Below are 23,486 nucleotides of genomic sequence, written 5' to 3' on the forward strand. Positions count from 1 at the left end.
ATTAATTTCATTATTCAAACAAAGGAAAATGTACTCTGAACACAATCACATTAGTATAATTGTAGTTTTAATTATTTAGCCGCCAATCGGCATAATGCTATTCCCTAAATTATCCTTGTTAATGAAGCTTATAAAACAATGAGCAAGAAAAGTTGTGTGAGTGTACCAAATCAGATTTTTTTATTTAGCAGCTTTTACCTCTATATTATGAAATTTATATTTAGAATGAATGTAAACAGGCAGCGTCTATGAAAAATTTCTGATAGTATAATTCTGAAACGATTATTGTATTTAACTGTTGTATTACTCATAGGCAGAATAAAGTTTCATTTTCATTTTCATATTATAGTAGCAAACTGTGATTCAAGCTATTACGATACATCTGATACAATATTAATATTGTTGATACTTGTTGAAAATTATCAATTCTATCTCGAATATATTTCATTCAGTCAAGAAAATATATATTTTCTCATGATTTAATAATAAATTTTCATAATGGAGATGAATTAATTTTGGTAGTTCATTATAATTTTCTTTATAACAACTTGGCAAATTGGGACTTACTAAAGGATAGAGCTATCTCATGACAGGCTAAAAGAATATAAAGTCATTCTCAATCAGAGACTTCACAAAGTGGGTTTCATTATATTCGTTTTTTAAAAGATCGCAACCCTGATTTTCAAGTACAATATCAACCCTATAATATAAGACTCCATGAATGCAATAGTCACGAAAATACTCCACGAAACAATGATATAGTCCAATGTCAATGATCATTTTCGTAGATTATGAAACATTTATTATTAACTTTGTCATTGTAATATTTTTTTGGAGGATCATTTAGAGAAAAGTTCAAAGAGCCTACTCAGTTGAATCAACTGCAGTTAATGAGAGATCGTTACTCAGTTAACAGTTGATCGTTGATTATCAGAAACCCGTTGAAAAACTAGTTGATCAACGACCACCACTATTGTTAATTCTCTCATTATATTGTACTGGCTGATTATTATTATTATGCAGCAGCTACAGCTTTGACACGTTTTCTTAATGAGGAGGCTTTGATATGAATTGTTGGTACCTAACATTGATGTTTATGAGTAATTGGAGGTTTTTGTAATTTGTCACAGTCTTTCAACTTTACAGTCTTTGTATTATAGTACCATAGACTGAAATATGATAGAATTGAGTTCTTAGAAGTTCTTATACCTTTGGGAAACGCTCTAAAGTTGCTGATTGCCTGTTTTATAGTGTTGGTGGTTATCGGTTGGTTGATTTTGAACTACAAAAGCAAAATTGCACTGATTTATTCATTAATTAGTTCATTTATTTAATCCATCAATATACGCATTCATACTTTTTATCTTTTTTCATCCATATATAGAATAAATATCCGGGCACCGAGCTTCGCTCGTTATTTATTTATTGATAAACAGAGCACAATTCTACAAAATGATTGGGGAAGGACTAGCAGACACAGCCCAAAACTGTTTCTTCCCCGAATTTTGATTTATACACTATTAATGGTCCAAAAAGTAGGTTATGTACAATATACACTTGAATTCAGGTCAAATTTTCAGTACAAAAATTTGAAAACAGAAAAGTTCTAATGCAGATTGTTTACAAACCAAATTGAATAACAAAATAACACTCACTAATCACTTGAAACTGTAAAATAATTATTAACTTTGAATATCATGACATACCATGTCATGTCAACAAATCAGATTATTTTGATCGAGTCTATTAGAATTTCTAGATTTCTCGTGAGATACTGTAAGCTGATTGATTACACAGCTAATCTCCCTCAAAGGCACATGCATCTTCTGTTATCGACAGACGACGAAATTATCATCTGTTTTTCCAAGGATGAATTATCCCTTTTCATGTCCTTTAGCGAGTTTTCCTAGGGATGAGACCTAGTCCAATCGAAATTTTATATCATAAACCTACTATTATCCAAATTTCGTGAAAATCGTTAGAGCCGTTATCGAGATACGTTGAACATAAATAAATATAAATAACAAAATATAAAAATACAGAAATTGCTTGCTTAATATAATAGGATTCATTTTATCCTTGCATTTTTTATCCAATACACTCTTTTAAACATTTTATCCATTTTTTCATGAATTAATTCAAACATTCAAATCATGAATTAATTTATTTATCATCCCATTGATCTATTCATTCAATCTTATCCAGATAAGTACATCGATCAAACCAAAGCATTCAAATTTGATAGGCAACTATAGGCATGTTCAGTTGGATCCTTAGATTGATTTGATGCTCCAAGAAAGTGCAAAACTTCTCAAAAATCACCTTTGGAATCATTTTTGTTAGTCAATATTTTTTGTAAATGATAATTGATTTTCAATGAAGTTATAACAGAAAATAATTCACAACAAACGCTAATCTTGGAAGTGAGGATTTTCGAAATAAATATGGTAAAAACTACTGGTGAAAAGCGTAGGAAAAACCTGAACATGTGAATTTTCCATGGATGACTTATTTGTGCAGTGATACGTACAGAAGAAGCCACCTGTTGCCCCGTAACAGGTGTGAGCTAAAAAGAGAAAAACAACTCATGAAGGTATCAGGAGTTCAGGAGGTTACTAGCTAGAAACAGTACTTCATCTCTCTCTTTGAGAGGTGGCAATAATTCGATGAAAATAATATAAGCATGAGTTTTTATTGCATCCACGTTTGATTTGTTTCGTTTCCATAAGTAGCTTCATTGTAGCTTGATTAACAGTATATTACTTCCCCTACATGTCTTCAACTCTGGTCGAATTTTACTATCCGAAACAGAGAATACGGTACGCGATTACTACTTTCTCTCCTTCATTATGTAGGATGCTGAGAAAGAGTTAGTAACACTCTTCTAAATCATTCTCTTTTTCCTGCCATTGTCTTACACTTATCTCTTGTATTGTGTCTTTATTGTCTATTGGTGTCTTTACGGAGTCATTCAAAATTGATTATGAACAAGACGATAATACAATACAATATTCTCATACTTCTCAACTGAGGGCTCATTGAAAATCGTCAAGTTTTTTTGAAATTTGAATTACAATATCCTCATTTGGATTCTTTGTTTTTTCTGCTGTATAATACTGCATTATTTATGTTGTTTTCATCTTATTTACTTTCAATTTTTGACAAGTTGACCTAATATCGAGCAGAAAGTCTAAATACGCTGTAAGCCTACTGGGTGACATTCATTTTGTTCAAATTTCAAACATGCTGGAAACCGCTGATGAAATAAGAGCTTCTCGTTATTCGTGCTTATTATCTCAAATTATCAAAACATTTCGAATAATGTCTTCATATGGCTCAAATTCACAAAAATTTAAATATTTCCCCTTTTTGTGTAGTTGAAAAGATGATATTGTGGTAATTATTCATATTGAATAAAAATACTAAGAAATTATCAAAAAACACAGATTTATTGATACTTAGAAAGACCGGTTTCGGTTGTTACACCATTGTCAATCTCTGATAAACTGAAACCTTATACAAGAGCAGCAGAATTTATACTAGTAGGCAAGAACTGCTATTGGTCAAGGGCATGAACGCCTGCCATTGGCTCAGCTAGACAGTCTCTTCTCACTTAACGGTGTCACAAAATGGCGGCTTAAGTAACAGACTCGCAATTATAAAATTTACTTTCAGTACAAAATAATAACAAACAAAACAAGCAGAGACAGAACTAAGGCAGATCTTTGAATATCCCAGAGGCTTCAGAAATAACAAGAGTAATTAAGGACAATTCCCAATAAAGTTTAAATTACCAGATTCATTTCAACCAATACAACACTACGAATTTAGTTTTATCATAACATTGTAAGCATACATTAGTCAATAATTTTTCTATTTACATATTTGTTTCATGATCTTTCACTTGTTTTCTTGGTTCTTATTTTGTACTGAAAGTAAATTTTGTTATCATGGCGAGTCTGTTGCTTAAGCCTCCATTTTGTGACACCATTGAGTGGGAGGAGACTGTCCAGCTGGGCCAATGGCAGGCGTTCACGCTCTTGACCAATAGCAGTACTCGCCTACTAGTATAAATTCTGCTGCTCTTGTATTTAGTTTCAGTTTATCAGAGATTGACATTGGTATAACAAGCGAAACTGGTTCTTCTAAGTATCAATAAATCTGTTGTTTTTGCTAATTTCTTAGTATATTTATTTAACAGTCAAATATTAATCGTGATTGAATGCCAGTTATGCCACAAGAGCGAATCGGGATAGCCTTTTTCTTATAAGAGTGTTCTCTGATTGGTTCCCATGGCATTCAGTCGGGATTGAAATTCAACAGGCTTTTGTGCAACCGGGGGGCCATTGCCATTTTACAGCAAAAACTCAACTTCCCCAATAATTTGGTTTCTATTTGCCTCTTCTTATACATATTGGGAATTATCTATCGATATTGAATGAAAAAGACTAAGAAATTGTCAAAAAACCACTGATGACACCACTTTGACAATTTCTTAGTCCTTTTCATTCAGTATGAATAATTACCACAATATCAACTTCTCAACAACACAAAAAAAATATCTATGGATCTATCTACTTGTCTATTCTATCAGCCAAGTTCTCTGATTGGTTTTTGAGGCAACCGAGCAATTACAATTCAAAAGCCAAAACCTCACTTCCACAAAAATTTGTCTTCTTTTTTCTCCATGTCTCTCCCATTTTTCCATTCTATTTCTAGACGTATTCAATGGACTGCTACTTCCGGCAGTCATGGCTGGACCGGCGACTGGCCTATGCCGGCTACAAGGACACGCTGGCACTCAGCATCACAATGCTCGAGAAGATCTGGAAGCCGGACACCTACTTCTACAACGGCAAGCAGAGCTATCTGCACACCATCACCTCCCCCAACAAGTTCGTCAGGCTCTACAAGAATGGCACTGTTCTCTACTCGTCCAGGTATTTATCATCGATACATCCTTAATTTTGTTGTAGTAGAATTTGTTTCATCAGAGTTGTTATGGAGTGATCCGTGGTCTAGTGGATAGAGTGAAGCATAGAGATCCCGAGTTCAAACCCTGCATGAGGGGTATTCACAATGTTGGAGTAAGCTGGCTAAGGTGAGCTATTCGCTAACTCCTGCTATTTGCTGAGTCTGTGTTAACTCAATGCTATGGTAGTACATTAGAAAAAAATAAACAGACGAGATAAGATAAGATGAGATAAGATATTTATTGATAATAAATTGTTACAAGGCTGTTGCCTATTAAAAATAAACAGACGAGATAAGATAAGATAAGATAAGATATTTATTGATAATTGTTACAAGGCTGTTGCCATTTACAAAAATATACATTATAAAATTAAATGAAACTTAAGAAATAAATAATTATTTACAGTTCCGCATCAGTATTAACCAATTACATATATTGAAGAAAATAATATTGTACACATTGAGCCATCAACATTATACTAAAGTATTATCACATTGGCAAACTGAAGTTGTTATTTGCATCCATGTGGAATAAAACTTATCATGATAGTATACCATGAAAAATTGAAGTTCATAATAGAATACAATAGAGGGAGGATGAGATAGGTAATAGATAAACTATGAAGGTGGTCCTATTACAATAATAGATATATTACAGCATATAGCGCAGATAGCAGATAGCGCAGGTTTGAGTCCGCTAACTCTAGCTAACTCTGTTTGAACGGCAGCCATCTTTGTTTTGTTCATATTTGGTAGCAAAAGTGAGGTTATAAACTTTGAGTTACACAAATTATTCGCTTGGAACGCTATTGCAGTTAGCTTATCCTATTATATTAAGCGAGCAATTTCTGTATATCTGTTCATATTTTTCTATTTTTATATCTGGTTATAATAGTATGGTTATTTATGTTCAACGGATTTCGAAAACGGCTCTAACGATTTTCACGAAATTTGGAATATAGTAGGTTTATGATATAAAATTCAATTGCACTAGGTCTCATCCCTGGGAAAACTCGCTGAAGGACATGAAAAGGATAATTTATCCTTGGAAAAACAGATGATGATTTCGTCGCCTGTCGATAACAGAAGATGCGTGTGCCTGTCTGGGAGATCAGCAGTGTAATCAATTAGCTTACGGTATCTCATGAGAAATCTAGAAATTTTTATTGATTTGATCAAAATACAGTAATCTGATTTGTTGACATGAGATGGTATTTATCATAATATTCAAAGTTAATCATTATTTTACAGTTCTAAGTGATTAGTGAGTGCTATTTTGTTATTCAATTTGGTTTGTGAACAATCTAGATTAGAACTTTCATGTTTTAAAATATTTGGACTGGAAATTTGACCTGAATTCAAGTGTATGGAACATAACCTACTTTTTGGAATATGTATAATGTATAAATCAAAATTTGGGGAAGAAACAGTTTTGGGCTGTGCCTGTTAGTCCTTCCCCAATCATTTCAAAGAATTGAGTTCTGTTTATCGATAAATAAATAACGAGCAAAACTTGGTGCCCCGATATTAGCATATAGTTCTAGATGGGGCGTTCACAATCCAGAGTTATCAAATAGCACTTTAACTGGCTGAAACAACATTGTGAATATCCCTATAATATGACACAGCCGCACTAGCCAATGAGAGCGCGTTGTGGGCGTGGACTCGTATACCGGCACGTGATTGGTCGACTTTGTGTGACGAGGTAGATATCTCAGCTGGAGCTCTAATTGGCATCTAACAAGAGAATTAAAGAGGCTAAAAAGTATTTAATACAGTTCATCTTACAAACGTTAATAAATCAAGGTTGCTATTCCATCTATGTTTGCATCATGGTTGGATGTATTTTGATTCATGTGAACAGATTGAAGAAATTGAAATTTGAATTCTTTATTCTCCAAGAAAGATTAACTATACAATATTATATTTGCATGTGAAAAATAAAAATACATTTCATTGGAAGCTTCTCTTATGGGCACATGCCTGTGAGTGAGGAGCGAGATGTCTAGTTGCAACAATATAAATAATCTTAAATCAAACTATTCATAGCTATGAAAAATATGACTGAATACATTAAAAATAAATTGTTGTTGAAAGAGAAGAGACTTGAGTAAAAAATAAAACAAAACTTAATTTGGAGAGAGGTATCATTATCAAGCAAATAGAATAAACCAAATCAAGGAAGAAGTGGGAAGCACAGTGAGATCGATGAACAAAATAAAATCGCCGCCATTTTGTCACACCGTTGAGTGGGAGGAGACTGTCTAGCTGGTCCAATGGCAGGCGTTCATGCCCTTGACCAATAGCAGTACTCGCCTACCAAAATAAATTCTGCTGCTCTTGTATTTAGTTTTAGTTTCTCAGAGATTGACAATGGTGTAATAACCGAAACCGGTCTTTCTAAGTATCAATAAATCTGTGGTTTCTCGACAATTTCTTAGTGTTTTTCATCCAATATGAATAATTACCACAATATCAACTCCTCAACTACACAAAAAGCAAAATAAAATCGTTTAAAAAGATACAATAATTATTGAAACTTGCATTTTTGAACAAGGAGTGAGATCATTCATAACAAGCGTTATTTTATTGAAGCTATTTATTCTTCAAGTTTAGAAGTTATTTTATTGAACAATTGCAAAGTTCATCAATCTTGGATTTCATCACAAACTGCGATTATTCATTCACACTATATTTCATAAATTAACTACTAACAGTCTATTTTTTTGAAACTGATAGTATTAAAAGTTTCAAAAATAGACTGCTAGCCGTTTATTTATTGTATATTAAGTGAATGATAATGCTGAGAAAACAAGGTTATTCTCAAATTTTACTAAAAAAATTATTAAAAACTTTAAAACAGTACCATTGTTTCACGTTTATCGACGCCTTGTTTTCTTATTATGGAGAGATTTCATAACATCACCATCAATTCTACTAATTTTATTGAATGATAATGATTACTATTATCTTCAATATTAATGTATAATGTATATAAATTAGTTTAGATTATAATTAGTTATAACATTATAAGAATGTTTTTGTTTCACTTTTTTTTAAAAAAGAATGGCAATATATTGATTTTGAATTTTGAATCTACTTTCATAGTACAGAACTTCAGAAAATCAATCAACTAACACCTTCTTTCATCGATTTTTCTCTCTCCATCAGATCATTTCAATAAATCCATTCACTTGATTCAAGTAACAGAATGAAACAAAAAAGCCCACTTTCATTCACTTTGTTCAACTGAATAACTTCTACCGAACAAGTAATATTCCTACATTCAAAATTCAGAAACTTTTGTCAAATAATCCATGAAAGCAATGCTGTGCTGTACTGGCGACCACAGTTATTCCGAGTTTTCCAATCTCACATCAGCTTGTTGTAGGATTAATCCGAGATTGTAACATTTCTAACCGCACCAATGGTGTGCTACAATACACCATACAAGTCACTGACGATTTCAGCAAACTCGGCCATCCTTTGTCGATACCCCAGGATTTCAACAGAAGTATTTAACAAATGAAAATGGCGGGATTGTGACTGCTGTTAGGGGGAAATCTCGAGATGTGGGGTGGGGGGATGAGGCTCTCATATGAGCTGTCAATGTGTGTCATATCCCTTGGACACAACAATGAATGTGAAACATGTGTGTGAGTGTATATGAATACAGTATCATGAACAAGAGTATATGAATTTTGGTACATGGAGTGAATTTTCTGTTTATAATTCACATTGGACACTGCGACATAAATGTTGGATATAATTCGTGTGAGTTAAACCTTAGAGAGAGGATAGCATAGTTAACTTATATTTTCTCTGTATAAACATTTTCATGAAAAGTATATGATTCTTTTTGAAGGAAAAAGTGGAGTATCTATATATAAAAGCGAAATGGCACTCACTCACTCACTCAGTCACTCGCAGAACTAAAAATCTACTTGACCAAAAACGTTAAAATTTGGTAGGTATGTTCAGTTGGCCCTTTAGAGGCGCACTAAGAACGGATTTGGAAAAATTTCCAAAGATACGCCCAAAATCTGCGTTTTTCCAGCGTTTTCTCAGCTTTATCGAGAGCAAGTGGTTAGAAAATGTTCAAATTTGGTAAAGAAGCTCAGCTGGGGTGTAATAATGTTGTGTTAGAAGGAATTTGAAATAACGCCAAAGATACACCAAAAATAAGCGTTTTCCAGCGATTTTTAGCGTTTTCTTAGCTTTATCGAGAACAAATGAACTGCAAATGTTCAAATTTAGTACAGAAGCTCAACTAGGGTATAATATGTTGTGTTAGAAGGAATTTGCAATAACGTCAAAGATACGCCAAAATTGGCGTTTTTCGAGGGTTTTTTTCCTTTTTCTCAGATTTATCGACAACAAATGAACAGAAATTGTTCAAATTTGGTAAAGAAGCTCAGCTGGGGTGTAATAATGTTGTGTTAGAAGGAATTTGAAATAACGCCAAAGATACGCCCAAAATTAGCGTATTTCCAGCGGTTTTTTTGCTTTTTCTCAGATTTATCGAGAACAAAATAATGAACAGAAAATGTTTAAATGCACTACAGAAGCTAAGCTGGGGTGTAATGATGTTGTGTTAGAAGGAATTTGAAATAACGTCATAGATACGCCCAAAATCTGCGTTTTTCCAGCGTTTTCTCAGCTTTATCGAGAACAAATGGACAGAAAATGTTCAAATTTACTACAAAAGCTCAGCTGGGGTGTAATAATGTTGTGTTATGAGGAATTTGAAATAACGCCAAAGATACGCCCAAAATTAGCGGTTTTTTGCGTTTTCTCAATATTCTTTCATCAAGTAACAGAAAATGTTCAAATTTGGTACAGAGGTTTAGATAGGGTCTAAGAAATTTGTGATGAGGTGACTTTAATATTTCATCAAAGATACGCCCAAAATCAGCATTTTTCCAACGTTTTTCTGCTTTTTCTGAGTACTTTGACTTTCTGATGGAATGGAGCATGCTCAAATGAAAAATGCAGGAGAGTGAAGCGAGTCGCTGGATGATCAAGTCGGGTGGCTAGACGGATATGGCGAGTGAAGCGAGCCTGACGGCTAGTTAACTTATATTTTCTTTGAGGTTATACACACTTTCAAGGTATAAGAATATGCATTTTTTCTGATACATGAAGGAAAAAGTAAATCATTTTTATTCATTCATCTGTTCTATTTACACAATCACAACTTCAAATGATTGGGAGGGATCCCACTGGAAAATCCCAAAACTGTTTCTCTCCTAGTTTTGACAATAATTGACCAAACGTAGTGAGGTCTATGTTTTAACTTAGATTTTCTTTTGTCTGTATCAATGTAACGCGATTACGGCCAAACGCGTTGATAGAATTCTATGAGATTTGGCAGTAATATATTCCTTTTTCAACTGCGCGTCGATGTATTAACAAGGTTTTTTGAAATTTTTCATTTTAAGGATAATATGAAAAGAAAAATAATTCCTCCTTACTCTGATATCACTATATCATCATCTACTTTGAAGATAGGATTAATCAGACAATAGAATTATTCATAATCAATCATCTGACAAGTGGATTATTCATTGCATGCATTACACAGATGTCTGGCCGTATCTATTTCTTTAAGATAGGGTTTCAATTTTTTTATGATGCATGCTCATCAGTATCAATATTCTCACATTTGGAAAACAAATTCAATAGGTGATTGAAAATAAAATGATAAATGATTAAATGAAAAGATAATGCTGAAGAAATTATCATATTCTTGATTGAGAAATATTTTAATCAGATGGAAAGATTATCACGGAGCTGTATAAATTATCTTATGGGATACTGATTTCGAACGTGAGCTGAGTTTATTGTCATGAGTGAGTTTTTGATCTTGTAGAAACCAAATAACTGTTTTTGAGAGTAGATCATGATTCAACTGTGAATTGTGATTCAACTGAATCAACTAGAGCAGGTGACATCAGATACTTGTGGATGAGAAATATGCGTGAGGTCTACTGTTCACAGAACTACTAGTAGAATAGTTCAAATATGAGGTTTTGTGAACACTTCTTATAATAGTCACAAGGAATTACAGTAAGCTACATTGTAAATTATAACAGTTGTAAAGTATTAAATCTGGGTAGATAAAAAGCCCTAACAGAAACAGTAATAGGTCTGAAAATAAAGTAACTGGCTAATATCGCCAAATAGATAATAACTAAGATTAGATAGCATCAGCTTGTTCTGGCTAAATGGTACAAAAACCTAAAAAGGATTTGAAGGAATTTTATTGCTCATAAATAGATTATTATATAAAATATTTGAAGATTGAGGTTATGTACATGTATTCACGGATCGGTGACCTAGAGATCGATCAAACCGAGAAACGTAGAATCTGACCAAAACCCCTTGGCAGAGCTTTATTGCAATCAGATGGTGTGCAATGTGAAAAAACACCTGATCACGTGGCTAATTATTAAGTAGCATGGAATTAATATTAATGTATAGAATATTAGCTAGCATGTAAAGAGCATAAATAAAAAACCAAATAAAAATAATTTAATGTATTCAGGAAATAAGAGGTACCAGGCGCATGAATACCGAATAAAATTTGCATGCACCAATAGTAAAACGGCAGTTAATAGGCGGCAACTGTAGGCCAATTCAAAAATATTTCTATATATTTATATAAATGTACTAGATTTTGTGTTAAAACTTTGTATAGTCTATGTTATCAATATGGCTCGAATGCAAAGAAATTATTAATCATACAATCTAAGCAATATTTTGGCATTTTTTGTAAGATCTATTTCAACCTAATGGCGGAGGACTAAGATATTTAAATTTTATGCTAATTTGAAAGTCGGAAATAGGATCTGTAAAACTTGAGAAAGGAGAACCAGCACTCGCCAGCCAAATGCCACCATAAGAGGACCCCAAATATTTTAGAGCGTAGTACCTTACTAATGATTTTGTAAAAGTTAAAGTTAAAGTAAATTATTAAATTTCTTAAAAGACTTCGTGATGCTAATGTGAAGCAGAAGTCATTTTCATTTTTTAATTAAATTTATAACCCCTTGGAGGAGACGATTCCGGCTACCATATTCCCGGACCACATGGAGTTGGATCGACATCGGCGGCTTACAAGAAGATTTTCGACACGTGAGTGATAAATTTGAATTAGTGATGGGCGCCCTAGTGCTTCGAATTAATCTAATAATCAAAGCTAGCTCGTCGAAAGGGTTTTTATTATAAATTAAGAAATTAATAAGAGTAATACTTGCGCAAGTAAAATTAGTATTAAAGGTATTTCATTGAAAGAAAAATATAGATCAATATTTCAGAAATTTCTATTAAATCAAAGAAGTACAAAATCTAGGCTATTAAAACATATGCATATGATATTTAATTTTTTTGCAATACAATTTGCGATAATTTATTATAGCTCTAATTCACTAGATGAATGGCTCTACCTATTCCGTCAGGTGCCGAATCTTGCACCCTGAGATAAAAATATATATTCGATACAAAGAAATCTACTAAGTACTAGAGATTTTAATATATATATTTGGATTATTAGTGGCTAATTTATCAAGCTGATCTTAAAGCACACACTTTTAATTGAATTGTCTAAGTCGACAAGTATTAGCAAGCGCATATCGCAACTACATGCAAAAGAATGCATATGATTTTAAGATAAAGGCACATGGTAATGCTTCGTGCCATAAATCTAGAGTATAAAATTTAGCCTGTGATATTTTACTGATTTCAATTATTGTTCTATTTTTATATTATATTTTTTTTTTATCGCTCTTTATATATTTTTTGCCTCGATCTATTTTTTGCATTATTTGTTTAATATATGTATGAACGTTCATGGTGTGCAATTTATTTTTTATTCCTCAACACTATAGTATAAGTATCATATTTATATATATTTATTATTTATTGAATTACAAGAGTTATAGGAGAAGCCATACCTAGGCCTAGAAAGATTTATGAGACTGAATACTATTAGAAAACCACGACCTAATTATATAATTATATCAAATCTCATGCTTTACCGACTGATGCCAAGCAGGAGGCTAATCGTTATTTAAATATAAATAATAACGTGACATAAAGACATGCCGTACCAACGTGGGACCTATGATGAGAGCCAAGCTCATTGAATAATTATTTGAAATTAAGTCAATAACCATATTGAAAATTATAGATAACTTATACGAAGGGAAATTTGTATTACTTTTTGGGGAATCAATAGCTTTAAATAAAGAGAAATTATATGTTTTAAAGAAAATTTTATATTATTAGTACTGTAAAAAAAAAATACATGTTTATAGAGAGAGATTATATTTTATAAGCCTAAACTGCTATTACTTTCTAGTCAAAAATATATTATGTGTTTAAGCCGGTTGGAAAATAAGTCACAGCCTGTAAACTAGCCAAGAATAAATTAAAACAAAACATTGGGGGCGCTAGAGCATTATAAAAAACTTAAGTATAAATACCTTGTTGTATGAGTATCCAAACACTTTACACATCACTGTTTCACTGTAAGTCCCGGTTTGTGTCTCTTTTTTAAGCATTTTCGCTTATCATTTTTATCACTGTTTAATTAGCATTTATCATATTTGACATAATGAATCACACTCCCGCAAACTCTGAAGTTTCATATATGTACGGCGGTTGCACAGATCCCACTTTGTCGACTCCAAGCACATCAAACCCCACCACGGTAGATGCCAATACGCCACGAGAAAGGGAACCAGGAAGCGTCGGGTCGATAGTCTTCGATCCACCAGGTCTGCAACCTCTATCATCCACTCGAATCGACGCCGCTGACACACCATTGAATCAACGGATAGTAGAGATCAACTTTGAAGGGGGCGAGGAGCAGCCTGCAGAACCCGCATCGCCGGAGGCCGAGTCACACCTGAGCAAACAAAGTATATTTTCAATCACAGAGTTAGATCCGCTTCAAAAGGTAATAATGGAACAAACTAGCAGTACTTTCAATATTATGTTACAAAAAACAATGGATAATATGATGCAGGAGATTAAAAAAGAGATTGCTACAGTAAAAGAGGAAAATAAACAAACAGTGGAACAGGGCATGAAAGAGACCGCAGGCGCTATAAAATCAGTAGAACAACGGTTGGATAATATTGAAACTAAAGTAGAGAATCATAGGGAAGAATTAAAAGCAATGATAACCCTACAAAAAGAAAGTCAGGATAAAGTTACGGCAGGATTATCGGAAAGGTTGGATACGGTTACATGTGAACTCAATGAAAGGATAGATAACCTAACCACACAAATCACTACACCCATTCAGGATATAACAAATAACATTAAGGCCGATTGCCACCAAGAAATCCACAAACAAATTACCGTTGCCAATCAAACCTTAACAACTACAGTTGACAAAAATATTAACAGTATTAAAGAAATACAAAATAAACAGATTAATATGTCCACAAAAATGAACCAACTGCAAGGTAGCATAAATCAAAATACAGAAACCTGTAAAGCTTTAAACGGAACTCTACTAATTCAAAAATCCACTCTGACTCAATTAAATCAAGAAATAAACACAAATAAAATTACACATAATAGTCAATGGCAGATAACACAGGAAAAAATAATAGCATTAGAAAATCATATTCAACAACGACCTCAAGGGATTCAAACAGACAACCTCAACGTACATAGTATATTACAAGGACTAGGAAAATTTGATAATACTGATCGCCATTTGCAACCTCAACCATTCATTGATCAGATAAAATTAGTACAAACTCTTGCACCTACCTCTTGGAATTTTTGGCGTCTTCGTTTGACTAATTTATTGATTGGCAAACCCCTGATGTTCTTTCGGAGTAGAGCCCATGAATTTACATCATTGGATGAGTTTGTCGCTGTCTTCCTGGAACAGTATTGGAGCAGAAGTAAACAGTTGGACGTGCTAGCGGACATTATATCATGCGATTTCAACCCTAACTTAGACGGTGCATGTACCACTTTCGTCACTGCCCTACAGTTTAAAAATTCTCAATTGAGCGAGCCCATTAATGAATCGGCATTAGCAAGTATTATTTTAAAGAAGCTACCGTATCAAGTTAGAATGGCACTCGCCACACAACCCATTACTGATTGTAAGCAGCTGATAAATCATTTATATGGCATACAGTCTGCAATGGCAATATCAAACCACCGTTCAGACCAGAGATACGCACCAAATCTACATAACTCAAAATTTAATCAGTATAACAGCCAAAATTATGAACCGGTATCATATGATCGCTACCGATCTGCTCCTCAATTTGAACGCCGCTATGAGCACAGGCAAAATGGTAACTGGAATAATGAAAAATTTCAAAATCGCACAACCAACCACTATGCCCAGCAGAGCAATCGTAGGAATCACTATGATGGCCGTGATCGATTAAACTCACATAATCATCACACACAAAACAATTACAACAGAAATTATAAACCGCCACCTCAACAAGTAAGTACAAATTATACATTAGCACATGCAATAGGAATAAATCAACAAAAAACATGGAACCCAGCACCCAACGACCCGCCACCAGATATACAGAAAACTACAGCTAATAAACCAGGACTATATGATACCCCCGATATAACACCTACAAGCTCCAATAAAACAAACCAAGAAAAGCAGGATATTTCAACATCATACACCACATTCAGAAGTGATTTACCGAAAACATTATTAGAAGAACCGAAAATATTAGAAAAACAGATGCCAATACAAGACAGCCTACCATCAAAAACCGCCGCCAACAATGCAATTAAAACCAGCCGCAAGCAACAACCTCTATTAAGCATCCTGTTCCCTACTGAAGATCTCTCACCGCCGGAGAACACCAACAGCCACCAGGATCATGCACTAATTAAGGAGTTAGTTAATACAGAAAAGATAAAAAATGTAACAGACCCGTGCACTGAACCTACAACCGCCTATCAAGGGATACCACCGAAGCGCACCAAGGACCAAGAGGATGACACCAGGGAGGACGGCATCCAGGACAAGAGGAGCGACCACCGCAAGGCCCGGAGACGGAGGCGCCCGAGGACACCCGACCGGTATCAGGACGAGGAGGACAGCATACAGGACCGTAAGAACATGCATCGCAAGGCCCGGAGGCGGAAGAAGCGACGAAGGAGGAACCACGCGCGCGCATACCGGCCGCATGCACGCTTCAAACGCCCGAAGAAGACACCGGACCGACACCGAGGAGGACAGGAGCGGACCGACGGCGTGCATCCGCGGCACATACGTTTCAAGAGGGCAAACCAGCTATGTGACCGGCAAAATGGACGTAAGAAATATAACAAAAATGGAGCTACTGGAAGGACTACTATTGATTCATGCGCGGACAATAAAAATTGGATTACTTGTGGATATTGATGGACAGAAAGTGGTTAATAAAATCAAGAGAAATAAAGAATTATATTAAGAAAGTGAAAGTACCTGGATATTATATGATGAGAGATAATAGTATTAAAGAGATGATAAATGTTTTGTTATGGTGTTTAATGTTTGTTATAATGGCTGTGATATGGATAAAAGACTTTGTTATAGATATGATGGAAAATATTATATTGTTATTATTAAAAGAATCTAGTATTGATGAATGGAAAGTTAATATTATAAAAATAGTTATTGTTGTGAGCCTAATGAATTATAATGAACCGAGATCGAGAATTCTAAACGAAAATGAAAGGAAGGATGAGTTAAGAGTGCAGGATGAATCGGAAAAGAACAGATTAAAAGAAACTACCATTAATGAATCAAGGAATTGTTTAAAAAAGTATACAAGATACCGGGGTTTTATATTCATGAAGATAAATTATCAATTAGGACAGCCTCAACAACCGGAAAGCAGATAACCGAACGGCCTACAGCAACAATCTACAAACAGAATGCAAGAAGATGCAAGTAAATCACAACATTTTCTACATGCTATATCGTCAAATTTGAAATAAATATGATAAGAAAATCAAGGAAAACATTATTATCAAACCGATTACTAACCTTCCTTAATAAATTTAATCTTGGCATAGGACCGCATGGCAACAATCCAGTGTTTTAATTCCTTCCAGCCGTTAGAAGCCTGCAATAAGAAAAAGAATAATTTTTAAATGTGTAATTAAATTAGCTACATCCACTAAAAAAGGACACAAGCGAGGATAGTATATTTAAAATTTGTAAATTACCTTTAAAGAGAAAAAAATGCAGCAGTTAGGTTAATTATGAAATTCGACAGCAAATTCTGTAGAGTCAGTGACCAGCTGGGCAAGGCCACCTGAATCAAATATGTAATGCCTGCAAACATATGATTATAAAAAAGTATGGTTACCCCGAAAATTGTTATTTATCATTGTTATTTATTATTGTTATTTATCATATTTATTAATGTCGGTATATTTATTTATATGTTTTATATTTATTACTTTTAATTATGCCACGTTTGTTACCTGAAAAGACTTAAAGTGAATACAAGCTACCAAAAAACCAAAGAGCCATTAGCAAAGGAAAAGTATTGTACCTGATGTATAGAAAATTATTTATATTAAGACCTAAGGAATACTATAAGATATAAGCCCAGAAGTTTTGTGAATCGAAATTATTGTCTAAAAGGAATCATTTGTGAGAATTATGAAATGTGTGTAGTTAGGTTGGCGGCCCTGCAAGCGGCGAATTTAAAAATTACTATGTTTTAAGTGTTGTCAGGAGGAGTGCGTTTAGAAGTTTATATTTATGATATTTTATGTGTGTTGAGGAGGAGAATTTGTTATTGTATTTGATAAAGGTATAAAGGAGATGCAGCAAATATGTCTGCGAACTGTGATAGAAGTATGAGAGTATAATTTATAAATAAAGTATAGTGTATATCGATGTATTGAAGGGTGGGTTTTCATTAAAAACATTGTGATTCTCAAATATTTTGAATTCAAACCCAGGGGCGCGTGTAAAGTATTAAATCTGGGTAGATAAAAAGCCCTAACAGAAACAGTAATAGGTCTGAAAATAAAGTAACTGGCTAATATCGCCAAATAGATAATAACTAAGATTAGATAGCATCAGCTTGTTCTGGCTAAATGGTACAAAAACCTAAAAAGGATTTGAAGGAATTTTATTGCTCATAAATAGATTATTATATAAAATATTTGAAGATTGAGGTTATGTACATGTATTCACGGATCGGTGACCTAGAGATCGATCAAACCGAGAAACGTAGAATCTGACCAAAACCCCTTGGCAGAGCTTTATTGCAATCAGATGGTGTGCAATGTGAAAAAACACCTGATCACGTGGCTAATTATTAAGTAGCATGGAATTAATATTAATGTATAGAATATTAGCTAGCATGTAAAGAGCATAAATAAAAAACCAAATAAAAATAATTTAATGTATTCAGGAAATAAGAGGTACCAGGCGCATGAATACCGAATAAAATTTGCATGCACCAATAGTAAAACGGCAGTTAATAGGCGGCAACTGTAGGCCAATTCAAAAATATTTCTATATATTTATATAAATGTACTAGATTTTGTGTTAAAACTTTGTATAGTCTATGTTATCAATATGGCTCGAATGCAAAGAAATTATTAATCATACAATCTAAGCAATATTTTGGCATTTTTTGTAAGATCTATTTGAACCTAATGGCGGAGGACTAAGATATTTAAATTTTATGCTAATTTGAAAGTCGGAAATAGGATCTGTAAAACTTGAGAAAGGAGAACCAGCACTCGCCAGCCAAATGCCACCATAAGAGGACCCCAAATATTTTAGAGCGTAGTACCTTACTAATGATTTTGTAAAAGTTAAAGTTAAAGTAAATTATTAAATTTCTTAAAAGACTTCGTGATGCTAATGTGAAGCAGAAGTCATTTTCATTTTTAATTAAATTTATAACCCCTTGGAGGAGACGATTCCGGCTACCATATTCCCGGACCACATGGAGTTGGATCGACATCGGCGGCTTACAAGAAGATTTTCGACACGTGAGTGATAAATTTGAATTAGTGATGGGCGCCTAGTGCTTCGAATTAATCTAATAATCAAAGCTAGCTCGTCGAAAGGGTTTTTATTATAAATTAAGAAATTAATAAGAGTAATACTTGCGCAAGTAAAATTAGTATTAAAGGTATTTCATTGAAAGAAAAATATAGATCAATATTTCAGAATTTCTATTAAATCAAAGAAGTACAAAATCTAGGCTATTAAAACATATGCATATGATATTTAATTTTTTGCAATACGATTTGCGATAATTATTATAGCTCTAATTCACTAGATGAATGGCTCTACCTATTCCGTCAGGTGCCGAATCTTGCACCCTGAGATAAAAATATATATTCGATACAAAGAAATCTACTAAGTACTAGAGATTTTAATATATATATATTTGGATTATTAGTGGCTAATTTATCAAGCTGATCTTAAAGCACACACTTTTAATTGAATTGTCTAAGTCGACAAGTATTAGCAAGCGCATATCGCAACTACATGCAAAAGAATGCATATGATTTTAAGATAAAGGCACATGGTAATGCTTCGTGCCATAAATCTAGAGTATAAAATTTAGCCTGTGATATTTTACTGATTTCAATTATTGTTCTATTTTTATATTATATTTTTTTTTATCGCTCTTTATATATTTTTTGCCTCGATCTATTTTTTGCATTATTTGTTTAATATATGTATGAACGTTCATGGTGTGCAATTTATTTTTTATTCCTCAACACTATAGTATAAGTATCATATTATATATATTTATTATTTATTGAATTACAAGAGTTATAGGAGAAGCCATACCTAGGCCTAGAAAGATTTATGAGACTGAATACTATTAGAAAACCACGACCTAATTATATAATTATATCAAATCTCATGCTTTACCGACTGATGCCAAGCAGGAGGCTAATCGTTATTTAAATATAAATAATAACGTGACACAGTATACTTAGACAAGTGGCGAACCAGTTTTAATAAGTAAAAAATAACGATAACAGTGTTTGTATTAACTTATAATATAACACCTGCGAAATTAATCTGATATAACGCCAACCTCTTTGGTTATAGATTATGAACCTCTTCTTCGACCGAGGAACCAAATAACTTTTATTTCCTTTATTCTGTTCTTACTCACTGTCTCCCACTTTTCCACTTCTCTTATCTCTTTCTACAGTGTTTCATGTATTCACTTCTCTTTTTTCTTTCTTATTTTAACGTTATGTATCACCTTCATCGTCGTCTATCTCTCTATCATCTTCGTTTTCATACTTTCCCTTACATAATCTCTTCTCACTCTCTCATAAGGTCATCGTATTTGCTACTCACTTCCACTCACTCACACTGCCTTCACGCTCTTTTACTTTCCTTGCCCTATTACCATAGGTAAGGAAAGTATTGCTTTCCAAAAAAAAATAAGGTACCCTAATTTCAAGTTTTCTATACGTTTCAAGGTCCCCTGAGTACAGAAACATGATTTTTGGGTGTTGGTCTGTGTGTGTGTGTGTGTGTGTCTGTGAACACGATAACTCCATTCCTTATCAACCGATTGACTTGAAATTTAAAACTTAAGGTCCTCATACCATGAGGATCTGACAATAAGGAATTCAATAAAATTGAATTCAAAATGGCGGATAATACTAAAAAATCATGTTTTTCACGGTTTTCTCGAAAACGGCTCTAACGATTTTCTTCAAATTCCTATCATGGATAGCTATTTATAAGCCCTATCAACTGACATGAGTCTCATCCCTGGGAAAATTGCAGGAGCTCCGTAATATTCTTGAGAAAAATGGCGGATAATTACTAAAAAAAACATGTTTTTCACGATTTTCTCAAAATAACTTGACCGATTTTTTTCAAATTCATACTCTGTGTAGTTATTATTTATCAGCTCTATCAACTGGCATGAGTCTCCTTACTGGGAAACTAATGGAGGGTCCACCCCATCCTTGAGAAATGGACTTAGTAACCTCCTTCTCGTGTATGAAGTAGGTAGGTAGCGCAGTTCATAAAAAGAACACATAGTCGAGATATTTAATCTGTAGAACAGCTGTTTTGACGACTTTAAAAAAATGACGACTAAAAAAATCATTCCACAATAATTTACACAAAGGAAAAAGTACCCTGAAAACAATTATATATACACATATATGTCTGATCGTAGTTTCAAGGTATGAGCAAGGAAAGTTGTGTACCACACCAGATTTTTCATCTTATTTACTATTTCACACACCATTCAAACATTGTAATGTTTGATTGTAACATTTTAACACTTCTTGAACTCTAACTTTGAATATTCATTTTCATCTTTTTCCTGTTTACACTCTTCCTCACATACTCACATCCTCCTTTCCCCCTGATTTCCATCCTCTTTACCCATCTATCCGTTCCTTATCTAGACTTTGTGAAGAGGAAATCAATAAGTCGTGCTTTGTTTTTGCATACATCAAAGTTTTGTGAGTCGTGTCGTGTCTACTCTCTCTTACAGATCAAACTCTCTCCTTCCCTTCAATCTTTTCCTCTCCTCTCTCTCTCTCTCTCTCTCTTCACCCAACCCTCTCTTTGTTTATTCTCTTCCTTAATTCTCTCTATCTCTTTCTCTATTCGTATCCTCCTGCTTGTTCTCATTTTCATGTTTTTTATCCTCCATTCCCCTCCTTTTTCTCTTTCTACTCCACCTTCTCCTTCTCCACCACCTTCTCTCATCTTACACCTTCCTTCTCTCCTTTCCCTTTTCCATTTCTATCATTTTCTTCTTCTCTTCTTCTTCATCCATATTCTCCCCTCACCCTCCCACTAAAACATATTTTCTATTCTTATTATTTTCCTTGTTTTTACTCCTCTTCCTACACCTTCTCCTATTTCATCCCTACTTCTCCTTCTTCAATACCATCCTTCTCACAACCTCTCTCTCTTCCTCTACTCCTCCGTTTCCTTCTACTTCTTACCTTCCTCCTCATCCTCCATTCTATCCTCCTCCTGATCATATCCATCTCATTCTAGATACTCTTCATTATTATCCTATATCTATATTATTCTCCTCTTCTTCTCTCGTTTTAATTTCACTTCTTCTCTCCTAACCTCCTGTACTTCTCTTCTTTCCCTGTCTTCCTTCTCAGTATTTCTACTATTTATTTTTCCCATCTGGCTTGCCATTCTCCTCTCCTTGTATTCTCTTATTTGTTCTTTCTCTTCCTCTCTTTTGTCCTCTCATTTTCCTTCAACTATCACCTTCTCGCTTCCTTCTTTCTTCTTCCTTCTACTCCTATTCTCATCTATATTTTCTCTACTATCATACCATTTATCATCAACTTACTCTTAATCCTTCTTCTTCTAATCCTCATCTTCATAAATCTCCTCTCCTGCTCTTCCTTCATTTCCTATAAGCTATCCCCTCCTCTCCTGTTATCCTTCTTTGTTTCCCCACAATTCTTCCCCACTTTCCGCCAATACTTTCTCATTTCATCCTTCCTTTTCCCCTTTGCCCTCTTCCTTTCTTGTTGTTTTGCTTCCTCTTCTTCTTCAGTCCTTCCTCTCATAAGTAGATATAAATTACTAATTCTGGCACACCATGCGCCAGACTTCTCCACCTAACCTAACCTAACTTGGAAAAAAATGTTCAACCTAACCTAACCTAACAAACCTAACCTAACCTAACCTAAGGTCAAGTTTTTTCTAAGTTTTTTACGAAGTTTTTGAAGTTTTGAGCTTGACCTTGACCTTGACCTTGACCTTAGGTTAGGTTTGTTAGGTTGGGTTGAAATTTTTTTTCCAAGTTAGGTTAGGTTAGGTGGAGAAGTCTGGCGCATGGTGTGCCAGAATTGGTAATTTATATCTACTCTCATATTATTTTTTCTCCTTCTTGCTACCACCCCTCACTCTTTCCTCACTTCCTCATAACCGTCTCCCTTCCCCCTCCTGATCCAATATCTCACTCTCTCTCTTTCTCTCGCTATCTTTCTCTCTCTCTCTCTCTCTCTCTCTCTCTCTCTCTCTCTCTCTCTCTCTATTTCTTTCTCTCTCACTCTCTCTCTATTCGAACTCATACTTCGATCCTTGTCCCATGTACGACAAGCAGAACCTCGTTTTGAGCGGTGTTGAGTGAAATCTTTTATGACAGTCTTATCTGGTAGCAAAAATTGCTCAAGCGTGATTTACGGATGCATCTTGTTACTCTATACATACATGCTACATACATCGACACATGAATACATGACTACATACACAAAACTTACATGAATACATGATACATAGGCCCACACATATACATACATATGAATACATGGATGAGCCTTCATAACACATCATACATAGATGGACATGTGGAGTATTGAGTGTCATCGTGAATTCGAGAAGGTTGCAAACTGCATTGAGGCTGTAAAATAGTTCATTTACAGTTGTGAAGTTCTTTATAGAGGCTCACATTTATATAACTGCAAGATATTGAACGTTTAGGGACTTCTTCAAACGCAGAAGATTG

General features: G+C 34.1%; 1 protein-coding gene across 1 annotated transcript in view; it reads left to right on the forward strand.

Moving 5' to 3' along the window:
- The window catches only part of LOC111062375 (gamma-aminobutyric acid receptor alpha-like), a 211,683-nt gene that overhangs the window by 17,567 nt on the left and 170,630 nt on the right, over positions 1–23,486 (forward strand). The window contains exon 3 of the mRNA XM_039422663.1: positions 4,720–4,940. Coding sequence (XP_039278597.1) covers positions 4,720–4,940 — 221 coding nt within the window. The remainder of the gene's footprint in view (positions 1–4,719; positions 4,941–23,486) is intronic.

The sequence above is a fragment of the Nilaparvata lugens genome, chromosome 3 (genome assembly GCF_014356525.2).
Source record: "Nilaparvata lugens isolate BPH chromosome 3, ASM1435652v1, whole genome shotgun sequence".
In the NCBI taxonomy this organism is placed as follows: Eukaryota; Metazoa; Arthropoda; class Insecta; order Hemiptera; family Delphacidae; genus Nilaparvata; species Nilaparvata lugens.